The sequence below is a fragment of the Oncorhynchus gorbuscha genome, linkage group LG02 (genome assembly GCF_021184085.1).
Source record: "Oncorhynchus gorbuscha isolate QuinsamMale2020 ecotype Even-year linkage group LG02, OgorEven_v1.0, whole genome shotgun sequence".
NCBI classification, from domain to species: domain Eukaryota; kingdom Metazoa; phylum Chordata; class Actinopteri; order Salmoniformes; family Salmonidae; genus Oncorhynchus; species Oncorhynchus gorbuscha.
In genome coordinates, this window is record NC_060174.1 from 59,208,324 (window position 1) to 59,232,088 (window position 23,765).

The window sequence follows — 23,765 nt, forward strand, 5'->3', positions numbered from 1 at the left end:
ACAGAGAAAGAGAGGGCAGGCTTGGTTTGTGTTAAGGGACTGTAAAGAGGCCAGCGGTGAGGCATGTGCACGGTGGGTGCTGATGAAAAGCACTCTTCTTGCACAATCTGGAGAGAAAGAGCTGAATGTCACCTCCAATAGTCCCAAATGGCACCCTATTCCCTATATAGGGCACTACTTTTAACCAGAGCCCTACCGGCCCTGGTCAAAAGTAGTGCACTACAAAGGGAATAGGGTGCCATTTGGGACGTAGATTCAATGGTCCTAGTATAATGCAGCCTGCTCCTCTCCTCTGTGAACACTAAGCAACATGATGCTCGTGTCCCAAATGGCACTGTATTCCCTATACAGTGCACAACAAGTGCACTAAGTAGTGAATAGGGTCAGTGCCATTTGGGATGCCTCCTCTCCTCAGTGAACACTAAGCAACATGATGAGTGACCTATTTCTGCAAGGCCTGCAAATTGGCTTGGTGAAAACAGCCAGGGAGGAGAATCATAGTCTCACAGAGAAAGAGCATAGTCAGGTTGAAAACAGCAAGGCTTTATCGGGCACCATTAGTACGGTCACTTCCCATAATGAACCTAAAGTCTTGTTTTACTAGCCTAGAGAGTCTAAAGGCTGATATAAGCTTTAGTCCGTTGATCTATTCACGGGCATGAACATGGGGTGGAGTCCGATTTTTTTTTTTGAGCAGCACACACCTTTAAGTAACATGATACCCTCACCGATCCGTGTTTCATAGACTCCCATTCACAAGGGGGCGATACAAGAGTTTAAAAAAATATAATAATTGTGGTGAAAGCAAGGAAGAGTCGGCTTCCCTTACTAGTAGTAGCTAGCTGGCTTTAGCCTGGCTAAAAGCATAGCAAGCTAGCTAGCCTTTTTAGCTTCCCACATATCCATGTGAAATAATCAAATTTATAGTTAAATATAATATGCCCTGGCTAATATTGTTATACTTTCCATTGTAACCTACATTATCCCAATTTAATTTGCTGCTTCAACGTAATTCGCTCCCATATCAGCTAAAAATAGAATATCATAATTTTTGTCACAGATTTTTTTTAAACATGGCTACAGCTGTTTTCACATTGTAAAGTAGCCTAGAATCACATAGTAATCACTTCTAAACAAAATACCTTTTGGGGGATTCTAATAAGGCTACAATTAGGGCCCAAATGAAATCTGTTCGATTTTTGGACCAGATTATGTTTATTTTTTCCCCCTCCAAATTCAGTTTTCTCCGTTTAGTTTTTCCAAGTCTGTTTTTCCCCATTCTTTTGTTTTTTGCTCTCAAAAGCACACTTTTTAAACGGAAAAACAACTAAGTTGGATGTTCTAAGTTCACGAAAATGCTTAAACCACATCAGGTGACCACTTTTGACGTCTGGGCAAAAATTGAAGGAATCTGGATTTTTGGGTGTAGTTACATTTTAATGCAAGTCAATTGTTTGGTTAAAGCTGTTTCTGTGGCGCTCATGTGATTTCAGAGTTTGCAAAACAAATGGACACTGAAATTATGCAAATAAGCCTTCATCTCTAACAGAGGCCCATCCAATCAGAATTAGTTTTCCCCCACAAAAGTTCTTTATTACAGACAGAAATAATCCTCAACAACCCCCCGTAGTGGGTTACATTTCCGGGACCACCCGTACGTAAAATGTATGCACGCATGACTGTAAGTCACGTTGGATAAAAGCGACTGCTAAATGGCATATCTTATTATATTATTATTAGGTCTATTTGCACAATAATAAGGCTTCAGCCTTAGTTCCACAAGCTGAAGCTAATGCCTAGACAGAGATAGTCAGACTTGTAAAAGTTCTAGTCTGAAGCTAAGGCATAAATTCTAGGCAGAGATATTCCGATCTATAATCTCTGACTGGGCCTAATTTAGAAAATGAATGACTCACATTCGTGTGTCTACTTCCAGAGTAAAAAGGCCAAATAGTTTTAACAGGATTGAGCTTTAATCTCAGTCACTTTTGATTATTTGTTTTTTTCTTCACACCACGTCATACTCTTTGTCACCCCTCCCTGCCTCTCTCTTTTTCTTTCTCTCTGTCTCTCTCTTTTTCTGTCTATGTTCTCCCTCCCTCTTTCTCTCTCCCTCTTTCTCTGTGATTTATATAATAGACGTTAGAAGACCAGATTTGTGTGTGTGTGTGTGTGTGTGTGTGGGTGTGTGTGTTGGACATGGGTACATGACTAAGTGTGTGTGCTGTGATAGCCTGCAATACTCTGTGTGCCAGAGCAGTGTTATGCCAGACAAAGAAAGAAAGAGAGCCAAAGAGAGAGAGAAAAAGAGAGCAAGAGACTTTAGCTTCCCATTGGGCTTGTTTGTGGGCAGGTCAGTCAGTGCACTCCACTCCCTTCTCCATCATATCCGCTCAGGAAGTGCTGGTAGGTGCTGATATGGCCCTTCTGACTGCCAAACACAGGAGACAGTGGCCTCCTAAAGGGCACAATGGACAGACTGGTCTGTGTGTGTGTGTGTGTGTGTGTGTGTGTGTGTGTGTGTGTGTGTGTGTGTGTGTGTGTGTGTGTGTGTGTGTGTGTGTGTGTGTGTGTGTGTGTGTGTGTGTGTGTGTGTGTGTGTGTGTGTGTGTGTGTGTGTGTGTGTGTGTGTGTGTGTGTGTGTGTGTGTGAAAAGTCTGAGTCAGGAAGAAGGGACCTCTACTGCCCTTTGAAGATGGCAGCCATATTTAATGGTCTTGGAGAATGCCTGGTTCTACGTCCAACACAGGCTCTTAAAACCAAACCTCTCCAGAGAGAAACGTGCAAGTGGCCATCTCAACATCTGCAGATGTCTATATGATGTCCAACATCTTATTATTATGACACATCTCAGTTGACAGTGCTGATGCCCACTTCAAGTTTGAAGAGTCGTGGGAATTTGAACTGAGAACAGTGAAGAATGTGTGAGGAGGGTTGGGAGAGGTAGGAAGCAGGAAAACTCAGAACTTCCCTGCATTTTTATTTCCGCTTGCCTTCGTTTCACCTCAAATGCACCCGGGCAGACAGGCAGAGTTCAATGTGAGTTTCTATAGTGTGTTTTTGCCTTGTCTAAAACAATGTCTAACTTCAACATATTGCTACCAACACATGCAGTACCAGTCAAAAGTATGGACACACCTACTCATTCAAGGGTTTTTCTTAATTTGAACTATTTTCTACATTGTAGAATAATAGTGAAAACATCAAAACTATGAAATAACACATTTGGAATCATGTAGTCACCAAAGAAGTGTTAAATCCAAATGTATTTGAGTATCTTCAAAGTAGCCACCCTTAGCCTTGACGACAGCTTTGCCTTGTTAATTTGTGGAATTTCTTTCCTTCTTAATGTGTTTGAGCCAATCAGTTGTGTTGTGACAAGGAAGGGGTGGTATACAGAAGATAGCCCTATTTGGTAAAAGAACAAGTCAATATTATGGCAAGAACAGATTAACTAAGATAAGAGAAACCACAGTCCATCATTACTTTAAGACATGAAGGTCAGTCAATGCAGAACACTTCAAGAACTTTTAAAGTTTCTTCAAGTGCAGTCGCAAAAACCATCAAGCACTATGATAAAACTGGCTCTCATGAGGATCACCACAGGAAAGGAAGACCCAGGGTTACCTCTTCTGCAGAGGATAAGTTCATTAGAGTTACCAGCCTCAGAAATTACAGCATAAATAAATGCTTCACAGAGTTCAAGTAACAGACACATCTCAACATCAACTGTACAGATGAGTCTGTGTGAATCAGGCCTTCATGGTCGAATTGCTGCAAAGAAACCCCTACTAAAGGACACCAATAAGAAGAAGATACTTGCTTGGGCCAAGAAACATGAGCAATGGACATTAGACCGGTGGAAATCTGTCCTTTGGTCTGATGAGTCCCGATATGATATTTTTGGTTCCAACTGCCGTGTGTTTGTGAGACGCAGAGTAGCTGAACGGACGATCTACGCATATGTGTTACCCACCGTGAAGCATGGAGGTGTGATGGTGTGGGGGTGCTTTGCTGGTGACACTGTCAGTGATTTATTTAGAATTCAAGCCACACTTAACCAGCATGGACACCACAGCATTTTGCCACACCATTGCACTTCGTGAGACTATCATTTGTTTTCAACAGCACAAGCGGAAATAAAAATGCAGGGAAATTCTCAGTTTTCCTGCTTCCAACCTCTCCCTCCGGGTGAGGAGGATTCGCAATATTCAATGATCTCAGTTCAAATTCCCACAACTCTTTAAACTTGTGACTGTTACTGTATGTGCGTGTTATGTGTGTTTTGGAGTGTCTGTGTGTATGTGTACAACTCTGATTGTGCATACAGACAGTGCAAAAATAAAAGTGAAAACAAGGGTCAACTCAGATGGTCTGTGTTGCCATTTTGTTAGTTATTTAGCAGTCTTGTTTATTGGGGATATAAGCTGTTCAGGAGCCTGTTGGTGCCAGCATTTTTTTATATATATTTTTTTTAACCTCTTTTTCTCCCCAATTTTGTGATATCCAAGTGGTAGTTAGTTTTGTCCCATCTCTTCAACTCCCATACGGACTCGGGAGATGTGACGGTCAAGAGCCTCCCCCGAAACACGACCCCGCCAAACCGCACTGCTTCTTGAGACACTGCTTGCTTAACCCGGAAGCCAGCCGCACCAATGTGTCAGAGGAAACACCATACAGCTGGCAATTGATGTCAGCATGCATGCGCCGGGCCTACCACAAAGAGAGAGAGCGCAATGGGACAGGGACATTTCGGCCAGCCAAACCCTCCCCTAACCCAAACGACACTGGGCCAATTGTTGCTTCGCCTCATGGGTCTCCCGGTCGCTGCCGGATACGACACAGCCTGGGATCGATCCCGGGTCTGTAGTGACATCTCTAGCAAGCCGATGCAGTGGTTGGTGTCAGACTTGATGCACCGGGACCGCTTACCATGCGGAAGCAGAGAGAATAGTCTATGGCTTGGGTGGCTGGAGTCTTTAAAGAAATTCTGGCCCTTTTTTCCTTTCACACCGCCTGATATAGAGGTCCTGGATCGCAGGTAGCTCGGCCCCAGTGATATACTATGCTGTCCGCGCCACCCTTTGCAGCGCCATGTGATCAAAGGTGTTGCGGTTGCCATACGAAGCAGTGATGCCGCCAGTCAAGAAGCTCTCAATGGTGCAGCTGTAGAACTTTTTGAAGATTTGAGTGCCCATGCCAAAATTTTCAACCTCATGAGGGGGAAGAGTCACTGTTGCGCCTTCTTTATAAGTGTGTGTGTGGACCATTTTACGTCCTTAGTGGTTTGGAACTTGAGGAACTTAAAGCTCTCGACCTGCTCCACTGCAGCCCTGTTTTCTGGGCATGGTCTAATTGATTCAACAAATGAAAAAAAAAACATAACAAAGTTGAGCTATTTTTAATGAACCAGAAAATCTCTAGTTTATTTCTGGTTGCTTATCAAAATTAGCTTGCTAAATCATTGATCCTGCTTTGTAGTATAGTCCTCTGTATATTCCACTCACACAACTTCAGACCAAAACACCATTAGTATAAAAATATATACACTCGTGACGTAGTAATTTTTTCATTTGTAATTTATTTTATCTGCACCTGCGCACGATGATATTAATCAAAACTAATGAATACACGGTCACATTTCTATTTGTTTTACACTGTAAACATTTTAATTTAATTGGTTTGTTGAGCACATGAACCCAAACGGGCTTCCTTCTAGACTAGAGCAACAAATAGGGATGTTTTAGTCTCCTGGAAACCCTGAGAATAGGTTCCAGAAAATATAGTACAGAGATAATAATGACCTTGTGTACTAGGGGGTTTCTATCTAGGACTGTTGTGGTCAACTGTGTTGACATCTATATATAGCATTGAGCTGTGATAAACTGGGTAAATCAAGATGTAGCCTACATTGATTCACGAGACAGGTGAATGAGGGAGGCGAGGGAGATGAAGTGAAATAAAGTTTTTGGTGACAATCAGCTTTGAAATCAGCATATTGTGTTATATGCTAGGTTAGTGAATTGATGTTGCTTCAGCTGTAAGCGAGACATTGTTTTGCGAACAGTAATGAACAGTAAAAAAATGTCTACATGCCGTGTTCCATTATTCAAGTGCGTTAATTTCAGTGCAGCCTGAGTGGGTAGCTAACAATGCAGCCCAGAAAGATCTAGCAATGAATGAGGAAGTGCTGCAGGCATTTTGCTCTTCGCGCTACAAAGGGGCTGCGCGAAAATTCTAGTACTGAAACGTAATATAGTTTGTATCGAAAAAGCAACACTACTTTCTATATGGACAGCAGTGATGTAGTGGAGGGTAAAGGCATGTAAACACCTTGTGAGTGAGTGAGTGAGTGAGTGAGTGAGTGAGTGAGTGAGTGAGTGAGTGAGTGAGTGAGTGAGTGAGTGAGTGAGTGAGTGAGTGAGTGAGTGAGTGAGTGAGTGAGTGAGTGAGTGAGTGAGTGAGTGAGTGAGTGTGAGTTAGTCTGCCTGCTTGCATTCCTGCCTGTATCTATGTGTGTAAGGCTGATGTCTGAAAGAGGCTGTACAGTAGTAATACAGTGCAGGGTCTATGGTCTATGAGGCAGGCTGTGTGAGGCTGTGGAATGTGTGGCACGCGGGGCCGTTGCATTGTCCTCTAGTTCCAGCCAGCAAGCGACAGGATAATCACCTCCCTATCAACTCCATATATTCGGGGCCCTGGGGGGCCTCTAGGCCACCACTAACAATACAACACACATCGCAGCACTGCAAGTAATTATGAGGAACAGGGATTCATCGGGCTGGCTGGGGGCCCACAGCTCAGTCCATTAATCTGGCTGGGGTTTCAGTGGGCTGTGAGAGGGCAGACAGACTGGAGCAACATGGGGTGGTTTCTATAGCAGACATTATGATGGTGGTCTTGACTGAGTAGTAGGATGGATGAACTAGTTGGATGCAACTATTGTTTTTGTTGTTTCTCTATAACTACAGTACCAGTCAAGAGCATGGACACACCTACCCAGTCCAGGGTTTTTATTTTTTTATTTTTTTAAAACTATTTTCTACATTGCAGAATAATAGTGAAGACATCAAAACTATGAAATAACACATATGGAATCATGTAGTAACCAAAAAAGTGTTTAACAAATCAAAATGAATTTTATATTTGAGTATCTTCAAAGTAGCCACCCTCTGCCTTGATGACAGCTTTGCATTCTCTCAACCAGCTTCATCTGAAATGCTTTTCCAACAGTCTTGAAGGAGTTCCCATATATGCTGAGCACTCGTTGGCTGATTTTCCTTCACTCTGCGGTCCAACTCATCCCAAACCATCTCAATTGGGTTGAGGTCAGGTGATTGTGGAGGCCAGGTCATCTGATGCAGCCCTCCATCACTCTCCTTCTTGGTCAAATAGCCCTTACACAGCCTGGAGGTGTGTTGGGTCATTGTCCTTTTGAAAAACAAATGATAGTCCCACTAAGCACAAACCAGATGAGATGGTGTATCGCTGCAGAATGCTGTGGTAGCCATGCTGGTTAAGTGTGCCTTGAATTCTAAATAAATCACTGACAGTGTCACCAGCAAAGCATCATCACACCTCCTCCTCCATGCTTCACGGTGGGAACCACACATGCCGAGATTGTCCATTCACCTACTCTGAGTTTCACAAAAACACGGCGGTTGGAACCAACAATCTCAAATTTGGACTCCACAGACCACAGATTTCCACCAGTCTAATGTCCATTGCTCGTGTTTCTGGCCCAAGCAAGTATCTTCTTCTTATTGGCCTTTAGTAGTGGTTTCTAGTAGTGGTTTTCTTCAATTCAACCATGAAGGCCTGATTCACAGTCTCCTCTGAACAGTTGATGTTGAGATGTGTCTGTTACTTGAACTCTCTGAGGTGCAATTTGAGGTGCAGTTAAGTGCCGATTTCTGAGGCTGGTAACTCTAATGAACTTACCCTTTGCAGCAGCGGTAACTCTGGGTCTTCCATTCCTGTGACGGTCCTCATGAGAGCCAGTTTCATCATAGCGCATGATGGTTTTTGCAACTGCACTTGAAGAAACTTTCAAAGTTCTTGACATTTTCCGTATTGACTGACCTTCATGCCTTAATAAAGTAATGATGGACTGTGGTTTTTCTTTGCTTATTTGATCTGTTCTTGCCATAATATGGACTTGTTTTTTTTTACCAAATAGGGCTATCTTCTGTAAACCACCCCTTGTCACAACAACAGATTGGCTCAAACGCATTAAGAAGGAAAGTAATTCCACAAATGAACTTTTAACAAGGCACACCTGTTAATTCAAATGTATTCCAGGTGACTACCTCATGAAGCTGGTTGAGAATGCCAAGAGTGTGCAAAGCTGTCATCAAGGCAAAGGGTGGCTACTTTGAAGAATCTCAAATACTTTATCCCTGCACATTGTAAATATGGTATTGGAACTGACTCTATATTAGGGTTGGGTGGTATCCAGATTTTCATATCATCCCATCCTTCTCTCACCCCATGATTTATGTTAATACTGGTTTAGTACACAAGTGGGTGCCAAAAAAAAGAAGAAAAAGCCCATTGGGCATTTATTACCAGAATGATAACAAAATGTGCACAAGTAATAGCGAATTTGCATGTAGGCTGCTAGCTAAATATGCTAATGAGCACAAATGAAAATAAACAAATTGCTAAGACAGACAATCCAGCTCATAAAGTTATATATATATATATGTAGGAGCTACCGAATGTCATTTTTGATTCGTTTGGACATTTACAAGCAAATGTGAATGAGATACGTGCAAATGAACAAAGTTTTGACGCATGCAGTACTGTCTCTCCAGCAGCATGTCTACATCCTGTGTCTGTGTGGAGTCTGTAGTCGCTAGGGCAAAAGGCCTGCCTGCTCTGCTCAGAGAAGAGGGGGGAGGAGCCCTAACCCTAACGGAGAGGAGAAAAAACGCAAGGAAATCAAGATAACAGTGGCAGCTGTACAAATAACTCATCCAAAGGGCTTTGCCTTCTCAAACACGGCAGTAAGCTAACACAACATGATGCCCTGTCACCTTACTAATTCAGCCACTTACTTAGATAACATGACCCCTAGAATAACTTGCTAACACAAAATGCATGTTTTTCACACAGGAAAAAAAGATGAACACTTTGTGTTTTGTAAACAGAGACCTAAAATGCTTCTTATTGTAATTTCTGCATCAGACACATGTTGTGCTTCAGTTGCACTTCTAAACTCGGATGAGAATTCCCGGATGGGCATTCTATCAGCAGACAGTGCTCCGACTGATATGTAGCTTCTTTTCTCAGATACTTTCTTGGTTTACCAATTTTTCTCAGGTAAAATGCAAGATTAACTTTAAGCAAAACATTAGGAAATGTAGCTGGCTACATTGTTTCTATGGCAGGCCTAACCATTATACATATGATGGCCATGCATCATGTTTGCACAAAATACCTTGCTTTTTTTATTGTAATCTCATTCACTTCTGTGGCTTCCCTGTCGATACACAGCTGGGACCACCTTACAAACAAACACATGACTGGCCACACTGTTCTGGGGAACTAAGTAAGCTTCATAATGTAAAATAATGTGACAGGTGAAATAAGAACGCGATCTGCTTTATCTCCTAATGCACTGGTCCTCAATCCTGGTCCTGGGGACCCAAAGGGGTGCACATTTTTGTTTTTGCCCCTAGCACTACACACCTGATCAAAATGGCTTTGATGATTTGAGTCAGATGTGTAGTGCTAGTGCAAAAACAAAAACGTGCACCCCTTTGGGTCCACAGGACCAGGATTGAGAACCACAGTCCTAACGCATTGCACCAGTTGACTGCAGGTGTTTACTTAAAAAATAGCCATAAATATAAAAATGCATTGGAAAACTTCAAAGAAATAGTTAACAGTATTGAATACCGTATATACGGTATACCACCCAAGCCAACCCTGTATATAGCTTCTTACTTTCTCATGTTCTTATTTTATTGTTTTTATTCTACCTTACATTATTTTTAGTACTACATTGGTATTGTTTACTACCTTGTTGGGTTTAGAGCTTGCAATTATGGCATTTCCCTGTACGTGTGCACGTGACATAACAACTTGAAGTTAGCTGGCTAACTCATTGATCTTGCTTTGTAGTATACCCCTGTGGTGTTGTAATGATTACATTTTAGTCATTTAGCAGACAATCTTATCCAGAGCGACTTACAGTAGTGAGTGCATACAGTTTTGTACATGTATTAAAAACACATTTCAGACATGGTCTTCAGGGATCTCTAAGGAACACAAACCCCACCCCCAAAAATACAAAATAAACATTAACAGGAAGTTAGTCTCACACACACACACAGTTACAGAGCTGCTACACGTGTGGCTGGCGATGGCTCAGATCACAGCTCATTGAGAAAAACACTGAGTTCCAGGAAGATGCCGTTCATGCACTCACTCTTTCTCTCTTTCCCCCTCCCTCCCTTCCTCCCTTTGGCGCCTAGCCCCAGCCTCCAGGGCCTCCAGGCTAACCCAGGGGAGAGAGAGAGGCCCCAGCCTCCAGGGCCTCCAGGCTAACCCAGGGGAGAGAGAGAGGCCCCAGCCTCCAGGGCCTCCAGGCTAACCCAGGGGAGAGAGAGAGGCCCCAGCGGGTAGGCATGCGGCGAGACAGGGCTGGCTGCTCTGGCAGGGCAAACGGCTGGAACGCCCAGCTGGCACACACAGACACACAAACACTGATGGGCAATAAATAAGCATAGCGTGGGGAACACAGGATGCTCCACCCACCTCTAGTAACTTCCGCCCTCCCCCAACCACACACACACACACACAGAGTGGAGAGCAGCATCCACCCCTAACACCTTCCACCTCCACCCACCAGAATCCACCCTCTACCCACTAGAGTGGTGGGGAGTGGTGTTATCACAAAGAGTAAAATAACACCCTCCTCCCCGGTGATACTATCACCATTATCATCATTATTATTTCTATCAGCATCGCTGGAGGTGGCATTTGGGAATCATTTACCCCACCCTATATTGTTTCCGTATTACGGTAGTATGAATACTGTACATACCAGATACATAGATCTGATCTATGACCTTTTTATAGATATGATCAACTGTTGATAAGGTGACAGACAGTATAGGGAGAGCACAGGGAGGGACAGTTGTGGAGAATAGAGAAAACACCTCACTTTACACACACACACACAATTACCCTGAGCCAGGAACTATCCTGTCTTGTGCTCCCTTCCTCCGGGAGAAGGGGCGAAAGCTGTGGTGGGAGATTAGGCGAAAAAGCTACATTGGGGGCCGCAGCAAGGCAAATTGGTGCTGTGACATCGTTCTGGCAATGGCAAGATGTTATCTAGCAACTTCTAGAACAAATCTTGGAAACAATAGCGATTCTCAGTGAAAAATAGCTGCTCGTGCCTTTACACACTGGGCGACAGCCAGTTGTGACCATAGTACGAAATAAGCATACGTTATTGACATGCCAAAAGTGAATTTCTATAACACCATAAGCATGCATAAAAATGTATTTACATGCTACAGAAATTATTAACCCCCCAAAAAATTATTAGAAAGCAATGATTTTTATTGCTAAACATGACTCTGTAAACTGAAGTTTTTGCCAGCTAGCTAGAGTTGGCAAGTTTGCTGGTCCTTCTGTTGGATGTACGTGCTGATGATGTATCACCACGCAGGCTACGTTTTCTGTTATTGGTCAACAACTGCAGCACCACTTCAGAAATAGAATAGATTTATATTTTCTCCGCCTCGGCTTGTGCATGCCTTCACAGGCATGAGCACCGCCGACAGCGCCGCCTGGATAGAATTTTGCCCCCTCACCTAGGCTTCGTTGAAAATGAATGGGCCACCCCACACGCCGTGCACTGTCTGTTAGCGACTTAACTCCTCTCTCCCTCCTTGCCTCCCTCTCTCCCTCCTCCCTCTCTCCTTAACTCTCCCTCCCCTCTGCTTCCTTTCTGCCTCCCTACCTACTCCCTCCCTCTCTATCTCACCATCTCCCTCCCTCCTCTTGCTACCCCTACCTCCCTACCCTTCCCTCATTCCCCCCTCCCACCCTGCCTGGCCCTTATGTTTTTCAGGACGGAGGAGATACGAACACACGGCAGGCCGGTGCTATTTTCCAGCCAGTCAGCAGGATGTGCATCATAGTTCATTGTGGGGGACGAACCAAGGCACCGACCGAGCTGCTGCTGTTTTTACAGGAAGGGGTAAAAATAACCAATCGCCAAAGGTTCCACCATCCGGGACTTAGGGCCGGGGCTGGGGCCGGGGGTTGGGCCGGCATAACATGACATGAAAAACTCCTGTTATGTTTGTTTGTTTGTTTGTTTTTAGATGAAAGGAAATCAGCCATTTGCACACAACAAGCAAGGATGCTCTTTGAGGTTGTGTTCCTGGATCTTTTGTCAAAGTGCTGTATTTATTTTGTTATTAACAGGTTATAATCACCTGAAATCAAATTTTCAACCACTAAATGTATGCCATGCCTATGCGGTATTTGTCATAACAGTATTCTTGTGTTTTATTGTTGGTTGACAACATAGTAGTAGTACCAAAGACATGACCTCAGTTCATGCCAGCAGACTGACTTACCCACACAAACGCCCAAGCTACAGCTCTCCCTGTGTCTCCAATGAGTGGGCCTTTACTGCAGGACAGGGCTCAAACAGGAGACTTTGTGGTCATGAATGGTTAAGGCGCTTGATTCCAATCCTTAGAGTTCATGGTGACTACATGCAATGTCACACAACCGACCCTTTACACTCCCAACTCCGTCACCCCATGGCCAACAACACGCATGCACGCACCAACACTCCCTCACTCCGTCCACCTACGAATGTTCCACGGCTAAACTGAGTCACATGATGCAATGGCTTGTACTGACTTTTGGTCACATAGCAGCTTACACACTACAGACAGACAGATGGACGCATTCATAAACATACGGGCATGATGTGCTTATATACAGTGCCTTCAAAAAGTATTCCGACCCTTTTACTTATTGTGGTACAGCCTGAATTCAAAATAGATTAAATATTATATTAACCATCTACACACAATATCCCATATCCCATTTAGAAATTATAGCACATTTTTTGAATCCGAAATACAGTATTCACAACCGAGTCAATATGTTAGAATATTTTCTGGTAAGTCACTAACAGCTTTGCACACCTGGATAGAGCAACTTTTTAGTTTTTATTCTTCAAACTCTGTCAAATTGGTTGTTGATCATTGCTAGACAACCATTTTCATGTCTTGCCATAGATTTTCAAGTAGATTTAAGTCAAAACTGTAACTCGACCTCTCAGGAACATTCACTGTCTCCTTGATAAGCAACTTCAGTGTAGATTTGGCCTTGTGTTTTAGGTTATTGTCCTGCTGAAAGGTGAATTTATCTCGCAGTGTCTGGTGGAAATCAGACAACCATGTTTTCCTCTGTGCTTAGCTTCATTCCGTTTTTTGTGTGTGTTTTTTTACCCATAACATGATGCAGTCACCACTATGCTTGAAAATATTGATAGTGGTACTCAGTAATGTGTGTATTGGATTTGCCCCAAACATAACACTTTGTATTCGTGGAAAAAAGTTAATTGCTTCACCACATTCTTTGCAGAATCACTGTAGTGCCTTGTTGCAAACAGGATGCATGTTCTGGAATATTTTTTATTCTGTACATGCTTCCTTCTTTTCACTCTATCAATTGGGTTAGTATTGTGGAGTAACTACAATGTTGTTTATCCATCCTTAGTTTTCCCCTATCAAAGCCATTGAACTTGGAAACTGTTTTAAATTCACCCTTGCCCTCATGGTGAAATCCCTGTGATTTCCTTCCTCTCCTCAACTGAGTTAAGAAGGACGCCCGTATCTTTGGGTGTATTGATACACCATACAATCACTACAAAGTGTAATGAATAACTTCAACATGCTGAAAGGGATATTCAGTGTTCTTTTTTTCTTCATTTTTCGTCCTTCAGCCCTTCTTTGCGAGTCATTTGGAAAACCTCCCTGGTCTTTGTGGTTGAATCTCTGTTTGAAATTCACTGCTTGACTGAGAGACCTTAAATATAATTGTATGTGTGGGGTACAGAGATGAGGTAGTCATTAAAAAATCACGTTAAACACTATTATTGCACACAGTCAGTCCATGCTACTCATGTGACTTGTTAAGCACATTTCTGCTCCTGAATATATTTAGACTTGCCATAACAAAAGGGGTTGAATACTTACTAATTTCAGCTTTTAATTTGAATTCATTTGTAAACATTCCACTTTCACATTCGTCAAGGGGTGTGAATGCTTTCTGAAGGCACAGTATATTACATTTGTTTTAGGCCTATTAGATGACTTTATTATTTAATTCCAAGTCAACATATCTATATAGAGCTGCTGCCTATGCTGTCTGACAAAAATCACTATTTTAGTCATTCTTCAAAGTAAATAAGGCATACTTTCATGACTGCTGAAAACCAACTATCAATCTTAGATCAAGTATAGATACCTCACGAAGCAACTGCTCTCTATACCTCTCGACCGCACTCTCTTCTGTCTCTTCTCTCCGTCTCAGACCGGACAGGGAGGCTCGCAATGGATTATGGCCATTATAGTTAATTAACACGTTTTCTGTGCTAAACTATGTCGAATATTGGCCTGTTGGAAACTACAACTCCCTACTACAAATCGCACAGTTCAGGCTTGATCTGAGTTATCTTTAGAGAAACTGCACATTGCCCTCACAGAAAACCCCCTGAACAAAATGGAATTCAAAATAATTCAACCGATGTCAGTTAAATCGCTCAGCACTAGCCATTTGGGACACCGACCTGAAAGGCCAAGCTGTTGAGTCCGCACAGGAAACTAGAGGACATGGACGACGCAGGGATATGAGCACACAACTCTGGAATTCAGGGATGTTTGATGCCCCCTCCCCCCTACATTGATTGAGGTGTTTGTGTTGCCTCCTGTTATTGTTAAGACTGAGGACTCAATGAAAAAGAAGAACATTTTTCATTGAGTAAAAATAAGCTCTGTCGCCACTAGCAGCGCCAAGCGCCCCTCACCCACGACTCACCCCCGTGTTCAAAAAGAAGAGAGGCTATAGATGAATAATTTCAGACAGGTTTAGAATGAAAAGGAGGAAAAGGCTGTCTTGTAGCTAGGGCAGTAATTCATAAAGCGGCCATGCAGTGACCAAGTTGTTTTGTTTCACACAATGGAAACTGATTTGTTCAGCCCCGTCAGTCACGCATAGCTCTGCAGGCATTTCCCGACTCACTATTGGTGTTTCATCTCACAGAAGTGACGTTAAACTCCTAAACACTTAGGCTGCTAGGCATATAGTGCAAAAAGTAGATTGAACACAGCACAAGTAAAGCACAAAATGCTGTGGGAGCTGAGTTAGCCTTCATTTCTGAGTCCATGTTTCATGTCTGTCTGTCTAGCTGTGTGTGTCTGTCTGGAGCAACCTGTCAATATCTGTCTGTCTAAATGTGTCTGCATCTCCTCTTCTGTTTGTAATTCCATCTGTATCTGGTCTAAGTAGACGGCTCTCCCTATCCTATCATCACCACTGAGCTGACTAACTACCTACGCACGGCAGCAGACTTTGGCCCAGGGCATTCCAATTCCAGTAAATGTTTTTGTTTGCGTAATGTCTCTTATAAGACGAGTCACCCCATCTGAACTCACACATCCATACTCACACTTAGCCTACCCACGGCGGTGCCTCGGTCGGCGCTGCAAAAGATAGCGTCGGAAAAAGGGGGAAAAGGGGGGGAAGGGTGTTTTGACTGATAAAGAATATTACCGTCCGTACGAGAATATGTATATGTTTTGTTACATTCCTTTTGCACTGAGGAATGTTTTGAGTGACAAAATACAGTATGTGGGCCTTTTTATTGAACAAGCACAAACAAGCTGTTAAGGATTATAGACCAGAACTCCTAGTCCTACTCTGAAATACTTGATACACCCCAGCCTGCTCTAAGCTCACAGTGCTGTAGTAAACGAGAGAACGTTCTGTGCCAGCATTACGATAGCTCTTATTGAACTGGCCTAGTGCCAGACCACCTCCACAGAGGCTTATGTTACTTAAGGTATTTCTACAACAGTCTAGTCTAGTGTCTGCTGCTCACCAAATCAGCCGGTGGAGGAATAGAGCTGAGTAAGGCACCACAACAAACTCAAAGCCTGGTAGAATTGACAACAGTGCGTTTAGGTGCCAACAACCTGTATGCCAAATCTTTCCATGACCAACTCTGAACACACTCCCTGTTTGTTGTGCTCCTCTTGTCCTAGAATATCATAAGGCACACCGACTGATAGTGTGTTTTTGTTTTGTTGTAGATAAGCCTGCAGCGGGGCTCGCTCTCTCTAGTATTCCAACAGATGTCCTATAACTTGTTTGTTTCCAGAGAAGAAGTGAGTCAAATTAGTGACAGAAGGGAGGACAAAGCACGTGGTGCATCACTGGAGAGGGAGGGAGAATCTCTCCCCTCACTCCTCTGGACTTCAAAGGTTACTGGGGTACCTAGGTTCATCCAGTGACCAGCCATATCAAGGCTGACTGATAAACATTTGCACATCCACCAGCAGCAGTGTCCTTTGCTACATACACAGTGCTGTTGAAGAATATGGACAAGGACACAGAGTACACCACTACTTATATAAACAAGGGTGTGTGTGTGTGTGTATGTGTGTGTTAAGAGTTTCAAAGGAACAAAATGTTCAAGATTGACACACAAACCAACCATAGCATCATGGACACTGCCTATAGGCCTAGTTAAACTGGGTCAAAAAGGAATCTGTAAGAAAACATTGCATTTAACCTGGTTTAGAAGGACAGTCAATACAATGTGCTGATATGATCATTATAGGCAGTGTAAATTATTTTGGGACATTTATTTAGCAAGTCTATATGACGAAGTCAAACCGTTCTTCCGTCCTTTAATACTGGTATAGTGTAGCTACAGGTACTCTGATTAAACAGATATGTTGCTCCCTCACTGTTCTCCTTACAGGCCTGTCTGCCCACTCCTCCTAGCTTTCGTTCTTTGCCAACACGTCTTGAACAGAAACTAAACACGACCGGCATTAATTCTAATGGGGTGGGGTAAAACTCGGATTACACATACAGCCAATAGGAGTGCAGTGCCACCCCAAATGGGCACGGTGCCTATAAAGTCACAGAGCGGGTTTGCCAGTCGCATTCCTTTCACTCCAGTGACAGACTCTCTCTCTCTCTCTCCCCCGCCAACCTCACACTTAGAGCCGTCACTCACCCTAGTCAGGGGCTGTATGTAGCCTATCAAGCGTCTCAGAGTGCTAGTTTAGGATGGGTTTACCTTTAAGATCACAATGGATAAGTTGATATGGACAGGGGGTTTGCCAGTCGCATTCCTTACACTACAGTGACCGACACACAGACAGACACATACACACAATTCAGGTGGAACGGAAGTTGTTACACATTCAGTTATTTGTCAATATATATATCTAAAACCAATGAACCAGAACAGCATGGGGCTCCCGAGAGGTGCGGTGGTCTAAAGCACTGCATCTCAGTCATAGAGGCGTCACTAAAGACCCTGGTTCAATCCCGGGCTGTATCACAACCGGCCGTGATCAAAAGTCCCATAGGACGGCACACAATTGGCCCAGCGTCGTCCGGGTTAGGGGAGGGTTTGGCCGGGGTGGGCCGTCATTGTAAAATAAGAATTTGTTCTTAACTGACTTGCCGAGTTAAATAAAGGTTCAATCAAATAAATGATGACATGACTTTGATACAGAGATTTAAATCACACTTCCCCCCTAGGTGTTTTTTTGTACCTGATCTCTGGAACCTGCTGCTCTCCTCTCTCCTTTTTCCCTTTCTCTCCTCTTTTCTTTCTTTCCCAGGGGCCTGCTGAGAGACACTTAACTGTTTCACAGTCAATGATTTACACTCGGGAGTGGAGACAGACCGCCAACGCTTTGCTGGCCTGAGCCCATCATAACTTTACGCTGGACTGAAAAGAAGACTATAATACGATAGTCTTCCTATACTAGAGGGGAACTTCAAAGTGAACCACAACAGCAGTAGCACGAAATGTGTGAGCAGCAGGTTAGCTTTCCTGAATCAATAACAATTCTACTCTCTCTCTCTCTATTCCTTCTCTTTCTTTCTCTCTGTCTGTCTGTCTTGCTTTTTATTCCTTCTCTCTCGCTTTCTCTCTTTGTCTCGCTGCTTCATTAAGAAGGGCGAGTGAGCAAGCCTTTCGCAGTAAAGTGTATTCTAGCGCATTTGGCAAATCAAATTTGATCTCTGATACATATGCCCACAGCTACAGCTTAAAAGTGGATCCACAGAAACATCCCATGACCTCATGGAATGTTGACACGGCGCTGTCTCAAGGGGAACGTGGGCAGACGTTTTGTGGCAGCACGCATAGGCAGACCATGACTGTTACGTCTTGGAACACACCTCTGGAGTACCTCTCTCAGAGGTAAATACAGGTAACTCTCCACATCTATTTTTATCCTGAAGAATGGAGGGGCCCCTGACGTCCATTAGAATAACATAACAACCGCAAGACTGCTATGCTAAAACTTCAGCTATGTAGTGGGTTGAATGAGCGACACTAGTGATGCACCGATATGAAATTTTTGGCCGATACCCAAGATTTTCCTTGCCAAAAAAAACGATACCGATAACCGATATTTAACATTTTAGCGGCCTTTTAAGCATTCTAGTACAGTTAAATAGTTAACACACACACAGACGCAGGAGTCTAAGGAACTGCATCTCAGTGCAAGAGGCGTCACTATAGTTCCTGGTTCTAATACAGACTGTATCACATCCGGCCGTGATTGGGAGTCCCATAGGGCGGCGCACAATTGGCTCAGTGTCATCCGGGTTTGGCCGGGGTAGGCCGTCATTGTAAATAGGAATTTGTTCTTGACTGACTTGCCTACACACACACACACTGACCAAAATGTTATTTTGTTGGCATTTACTTATGTCCCCATTACCAGTAAAACATAATCAAAAACCTATTTCTTTCACTAACTTGCTGTGCTGTTTCGTTGTTAATTTGTTCAGTAATTTCATTCTCAACCAGGATGTCTATGGAACGCCGTTTGGGTCTTTGCGTGTCAAATAAGCTTGTTGACCAATCAGGACCTGAATATGACTGCATGTCACAATTTAACGTGTTCATACATTTTTTACGTAGTTATTACACATTGATTACACTATCACACATTTTTCATATGTCACAACGATTCATCGATACGTATGCTATGATGCTGGTAAAGTTGTCTCGCACACCTACAGTTCTGGTCATAAAACTGCATTGTCGGAACTAGAAGCACAAGCATTTCGCTACACTCGCGTTAACATCTGCTAACCATGTGTATGTGACAAATACAATTGGATTTGATTTGAAAAAGCTAGCTAGCTTATGGATGCAAACAATGTTCCCCAAAAACATAGAAAAACGACAATGTTTCAGTAGCTATAGTTAGCTAGCTAACTATATAGCTAGGTGTCATCTAAAATAACCCTAATTTATAAGAAAGTTCTTATTTGATTAATGGTGGTCGGACCCATCTATGTGAAGCTAGCCACAATAAGGATTAGCCACAATAGTGGACTTTGTGGTTAGCCTTCAAAATAAAGTATGGCATAATTCTACTATTTGTATTCATTTGCATCACTGTCAATAACATACTTTTGCAAATTCCACTATTGTGCCTAATCTTTATTGTGGCTAGCCAGATGAAGCTAGCTGGCTGATTATAACGTTAGCTTTGGGCAACAGGGTTAAGTAGCTGGCTAGTTATTTATTTTCATGAACTGAAGTTCAATTTCAATAGGCAAACAACAAGTGGCAACCTAGCTAATACTTAATCACAAGGATTCCTAAATCATTGCTAAGAATAATGAAAATGACTGCAGTTTCTACTGGTCAATATTTTCAGGTTGGTTGTATTGGTGCTAGCTAGGTTCCAAGCTAAAGCTAGCTACCCCAGAAGTTGTGGTCAAACAAATTGCTTTATTATCAACGTGGCCGGTGTTTGCAGACTTTTTTGTACAGCTTTGATAGTGCTACTGTATCTTTTTTGACACGCAAAGACCCAAATGGTGTTCCATAGTATGTATGTCGTGAAGCTAATAGCAGTGACGCTATCACTATGCAACTTCAGTAGGGCAACATCTGAAAAATAGCGCACTTGGTAGTGTGTACCGGTGCTCGACCAGTCGGCGAAAGCGAACATCACCCACGACAGAACAGTTGATTGTCAAGGGCAATGAATTCCATTATCTTGGGTTTAATGGCTTTCGCCTTTGAGTTGTCTCGCTGAAATGTTCTTACTCTTTCAAATGACTGCTCAATCCACACAGCAGACATTGTGGGCCAGGTTAGGAATGCTGTGTTGCACGTGTAGGGCAGAATTTTACGTGCCGTCATTACGTTATATAGGTATGCACGTCAGCTTTGACATTGGTTTTGCACATCAGCATTAAACTAGACATCATCCGATACCGATGTTGGCATGTTTAGGTAATATTGGCCGATTCCAATATGTTCACTGATATATCGTGCATCCCTAAGCGACACGGTTATAAAGGCACAGTTACAATTACACAGTTATCTGTGCCTGTGAGAAGGCCCCTATTCGTATCCTTAGAGGCAACATTAAACAAACCATTTATAAATGCCTTATTTTAAATTGTATTACCATAGCTAAGTCTTTTTAGATGGTTTGTGAAGCATCTGTGTAGTACTTATGAATGCTCTATAAAGCATTTATGATAAGCAAGATGGTCCACCTTTAATTGAGAGATGTGCTCTTCACTGGAAGAGATCATCACTCTGTGTAGACAGAATTAACACTCCAGCTTTGAGGAACAAGTCAACTTCTCTGAATTTGTCAGAGGGATTAATGCTCTCCGTCACTGCAATGGATTTCCATCATATGGATTTTGGAGATGTGGTTTTTGAGGTCAGTGTAGATCTGCATTTAAAATCTCTGATCTGCATTTAAAATCTACCCGGTAGGCCAGTTGAGAACAAGTTTGCATGATTGTTGCTAACACTCTGATATTCAGACAAAGGGAATTAAATAGTCTATAATGCGCACCACAGCAGCACTCAACTCAGACAGAGGTGTGTAGCCTACTGTAGCTGCTGGCAAAGTAATTCAAAGCCTATATCACTCAGGTGCAACTTTCCAGTGCTAATATTTTTGCCATGTAAGGTTGTTATTAAAACAAAATCAGACAACCCCATAGTAGAGTAGTTTAACTATGTACCTAGTCGCCTTGTGTGAGAGAAGAGAAGCATTCCTCGAGGTGCTTTCAAGTTGCGAGAGCCATAGGTAGGGAAACATGTGTTATGACAAGCAGTCAATGCGCAATTCTTAATGCAATCACCGGGAAAACACTTAAAATCAGTTTTGGCTGATGTATTTTGAAAACAGTTTTAGCCTTTTGGTTTAAAAAGAAGAGGGTGATCCAAGTTCTCCTTTGCTACCACTTTATTTAAACCAGAGTTTCAAGTATAGTGTACTTTTTGGTGAACGTCGGGAACCAAATTGCATAATTTGGCTCCCTGATTTGCGTCAATCAAATCAGGGACCCCCTTTTCCCCGCAGAACAGTCTCACTTCATTAGGGCATGGACTTCACATGGTATCGTTAGCATTCTACAGGGATGTTGACTCCAATGCGTCGCACAGTTGTGTCAAGTTGGGTGGATGTCCTTTGGGTGGTGGACCATTCTTGATACACAGGGGAAACTGTTGAGAGTGAAAAACCTAGCGGTGTTGCAGTTCTTGACACAAACTGGTGCCCCTGGCACCTACTACCAAACCCGTTCAAAGGCACTTAAAAATACTTAACCTGTCTTCTCCCTTTCATCGACACTGATTTAAGTGACATCAATAAGGGATCATAGCTTTCACCTGGGCAGTGTATGTCCTGGAAAAAGGTTTTCTTTATATTTTGTGTACTCAGTGTACTTTGCAATAGAAACCCAAAATATATATTTTAGTGAATAATAATTAATAATGATGCATTTACATTTATAATAAAAAATAATGTAATAAGGATGTAATAACAAATCAGGATGTTCTGTCCAATAGAGTAAATGCATCAGTTGGGCTACAGATGATAATGCTTATTGCTAATAGCAAATCTGATAACATAGGGAGGACCACGGACCCACGAAGGAAGTGGACTGGAATTGGTCAAGTAGGCCAACAAAATGATCATCTCTGTTACATGAGGGAAAGTAAACTTGGCCCCAGACAATCGATCTAAGATACACATTTTTAAGTCACTGCCCCGTGATCTTCAAATACCCCCATCTATCCGTGATTCTGCACTGCGGGACATTGTGGCACGTAGTGAATTAATGACCTGGGACACAATTGAATTGACTTGACACAGGGTGGTGGCTGTAAAATAGGCCTACATAATGTCATATTAGATATTAAGCGCGAATGGATGCTTATTGCTTGCTTACCTTCCAACCTGCAGAGCTATTACTGTCTCCTTTATCCTTAAAATATGGCACGCTCTTCACCATCCAGTCATAGATCTGAGACAAGGTGAGTCGCTTCTCGGGTGAGCTCTCTATCGCCTTGGTGATGAGGTCCGCGTAGGACATATTCCCCCACGCGTTCCGACGCGACGAGCTGCTTTTCCTCTGCGCAGCAGCGGCAGCAGCGGCCACCGAATTTGACCCGACGGGGGACGAGAGCGGGGGCACCTGTTGCTGGTGTGGCAGCAGAGTACCCGGGTGTTTCTGTAACTGCTGTGGATGATGTTGCTGCTGTTGCTGGTGTATGCATTTCTCCTGGCATTGAAAATCATTGCACAAAACGAGCCGTTTCTCATCCTCCTGGTAGTCCTCTGACTCCTCTAACAAACTGAGGTTACTAACGTATTCGACAGGCTCCTGCTTGACTGCAGGCGCCGGTGAAGATGTGTTCGAGCTGGCGGGTTCGATGAACTCCGGTCGAGGCAGAGGCCAGGTGCATGACCGGGGGCGGGAGAGCGGCTCGAAATCCGGGTCAATATCAACCAACTGTTGCGGCGGTGGTAATTCTGCCATCTCGAAAAGCAAACGGGCAAATAGCGCAACTGTCACATAAAGACACTCAATGAATCGACCAGTCCAGGCACCAAATGTAAAAGTGTAGAAACCGTCGTCACTTCTTCACGAACTCCCAGATAGAAGGCACTGGTTGATAACGGCCGGTGGTTTACGATGAAGTAATACAATTTTTTTTTTTAGCTCCTTTATCTAAAACTGCGCGGTTACAGTTAAAGTGTATCAGTGTTCTGTTCGTAGCATGTATATCACGCTTGTCGATGTCTACTGTCAGTGTCAATCACGGTTATACTAAATTACCTTTTGTAAATCCTACGAAGTAAACTGGTAACAGACATTGGGTAACACCCACTAGGTCCTTGAGTGACAGTGAGTGGCCACCAATGATAACCCTTAGGCCTGTGTCTATAAACAGGACATGGCTTTTACATTGCCTAATGCATGCTTCTGATCTTATTCTATCGAGAACAATATTTCCCACCCTGAAAACAGGGGCCAGGGCAGTGAGTTTAAACGTTTAAACATGGAAAATATTGAAGGAAGTGCAAGCGGTTAGAACAATGTGTTTTTGAGTTATGTCTATTTTTTTTGCCCATGTCTTAGGGGAAAGTTGTCTGGGGTGTCAATGTTATTAAGTATTGGACTACTTTATA

The 23,765-nt window shown here is 43.0% G+C and overlaps 1 protein-coding gene across 1 annotated transcript in view; it reads right to left on the bottom strand.

The window, feature by feature from the left end:
- Nucleotides 1-23,461, bottom strand: part of LOC124005428 (forkhead box protein O1-A-like) — an 81,189-nt gene extending 57,728 nt beyond the window's left edge. The window contains exon 1 of the mRNA XM_046314693.1: nt 22,522-23,461. Within this exon, the coding sequence (XP_046170649.1) occupies nt 22,522-23,112 (591 nt within the window). The 5' untranslated portion in view covers nt 23,113-23,461. The remainder of the gene's footprint in view (nt 1-22,521) is intronic.
- Between the last annotated feature and the right edge of the window lie 304 nt (nt 23,462-23,765).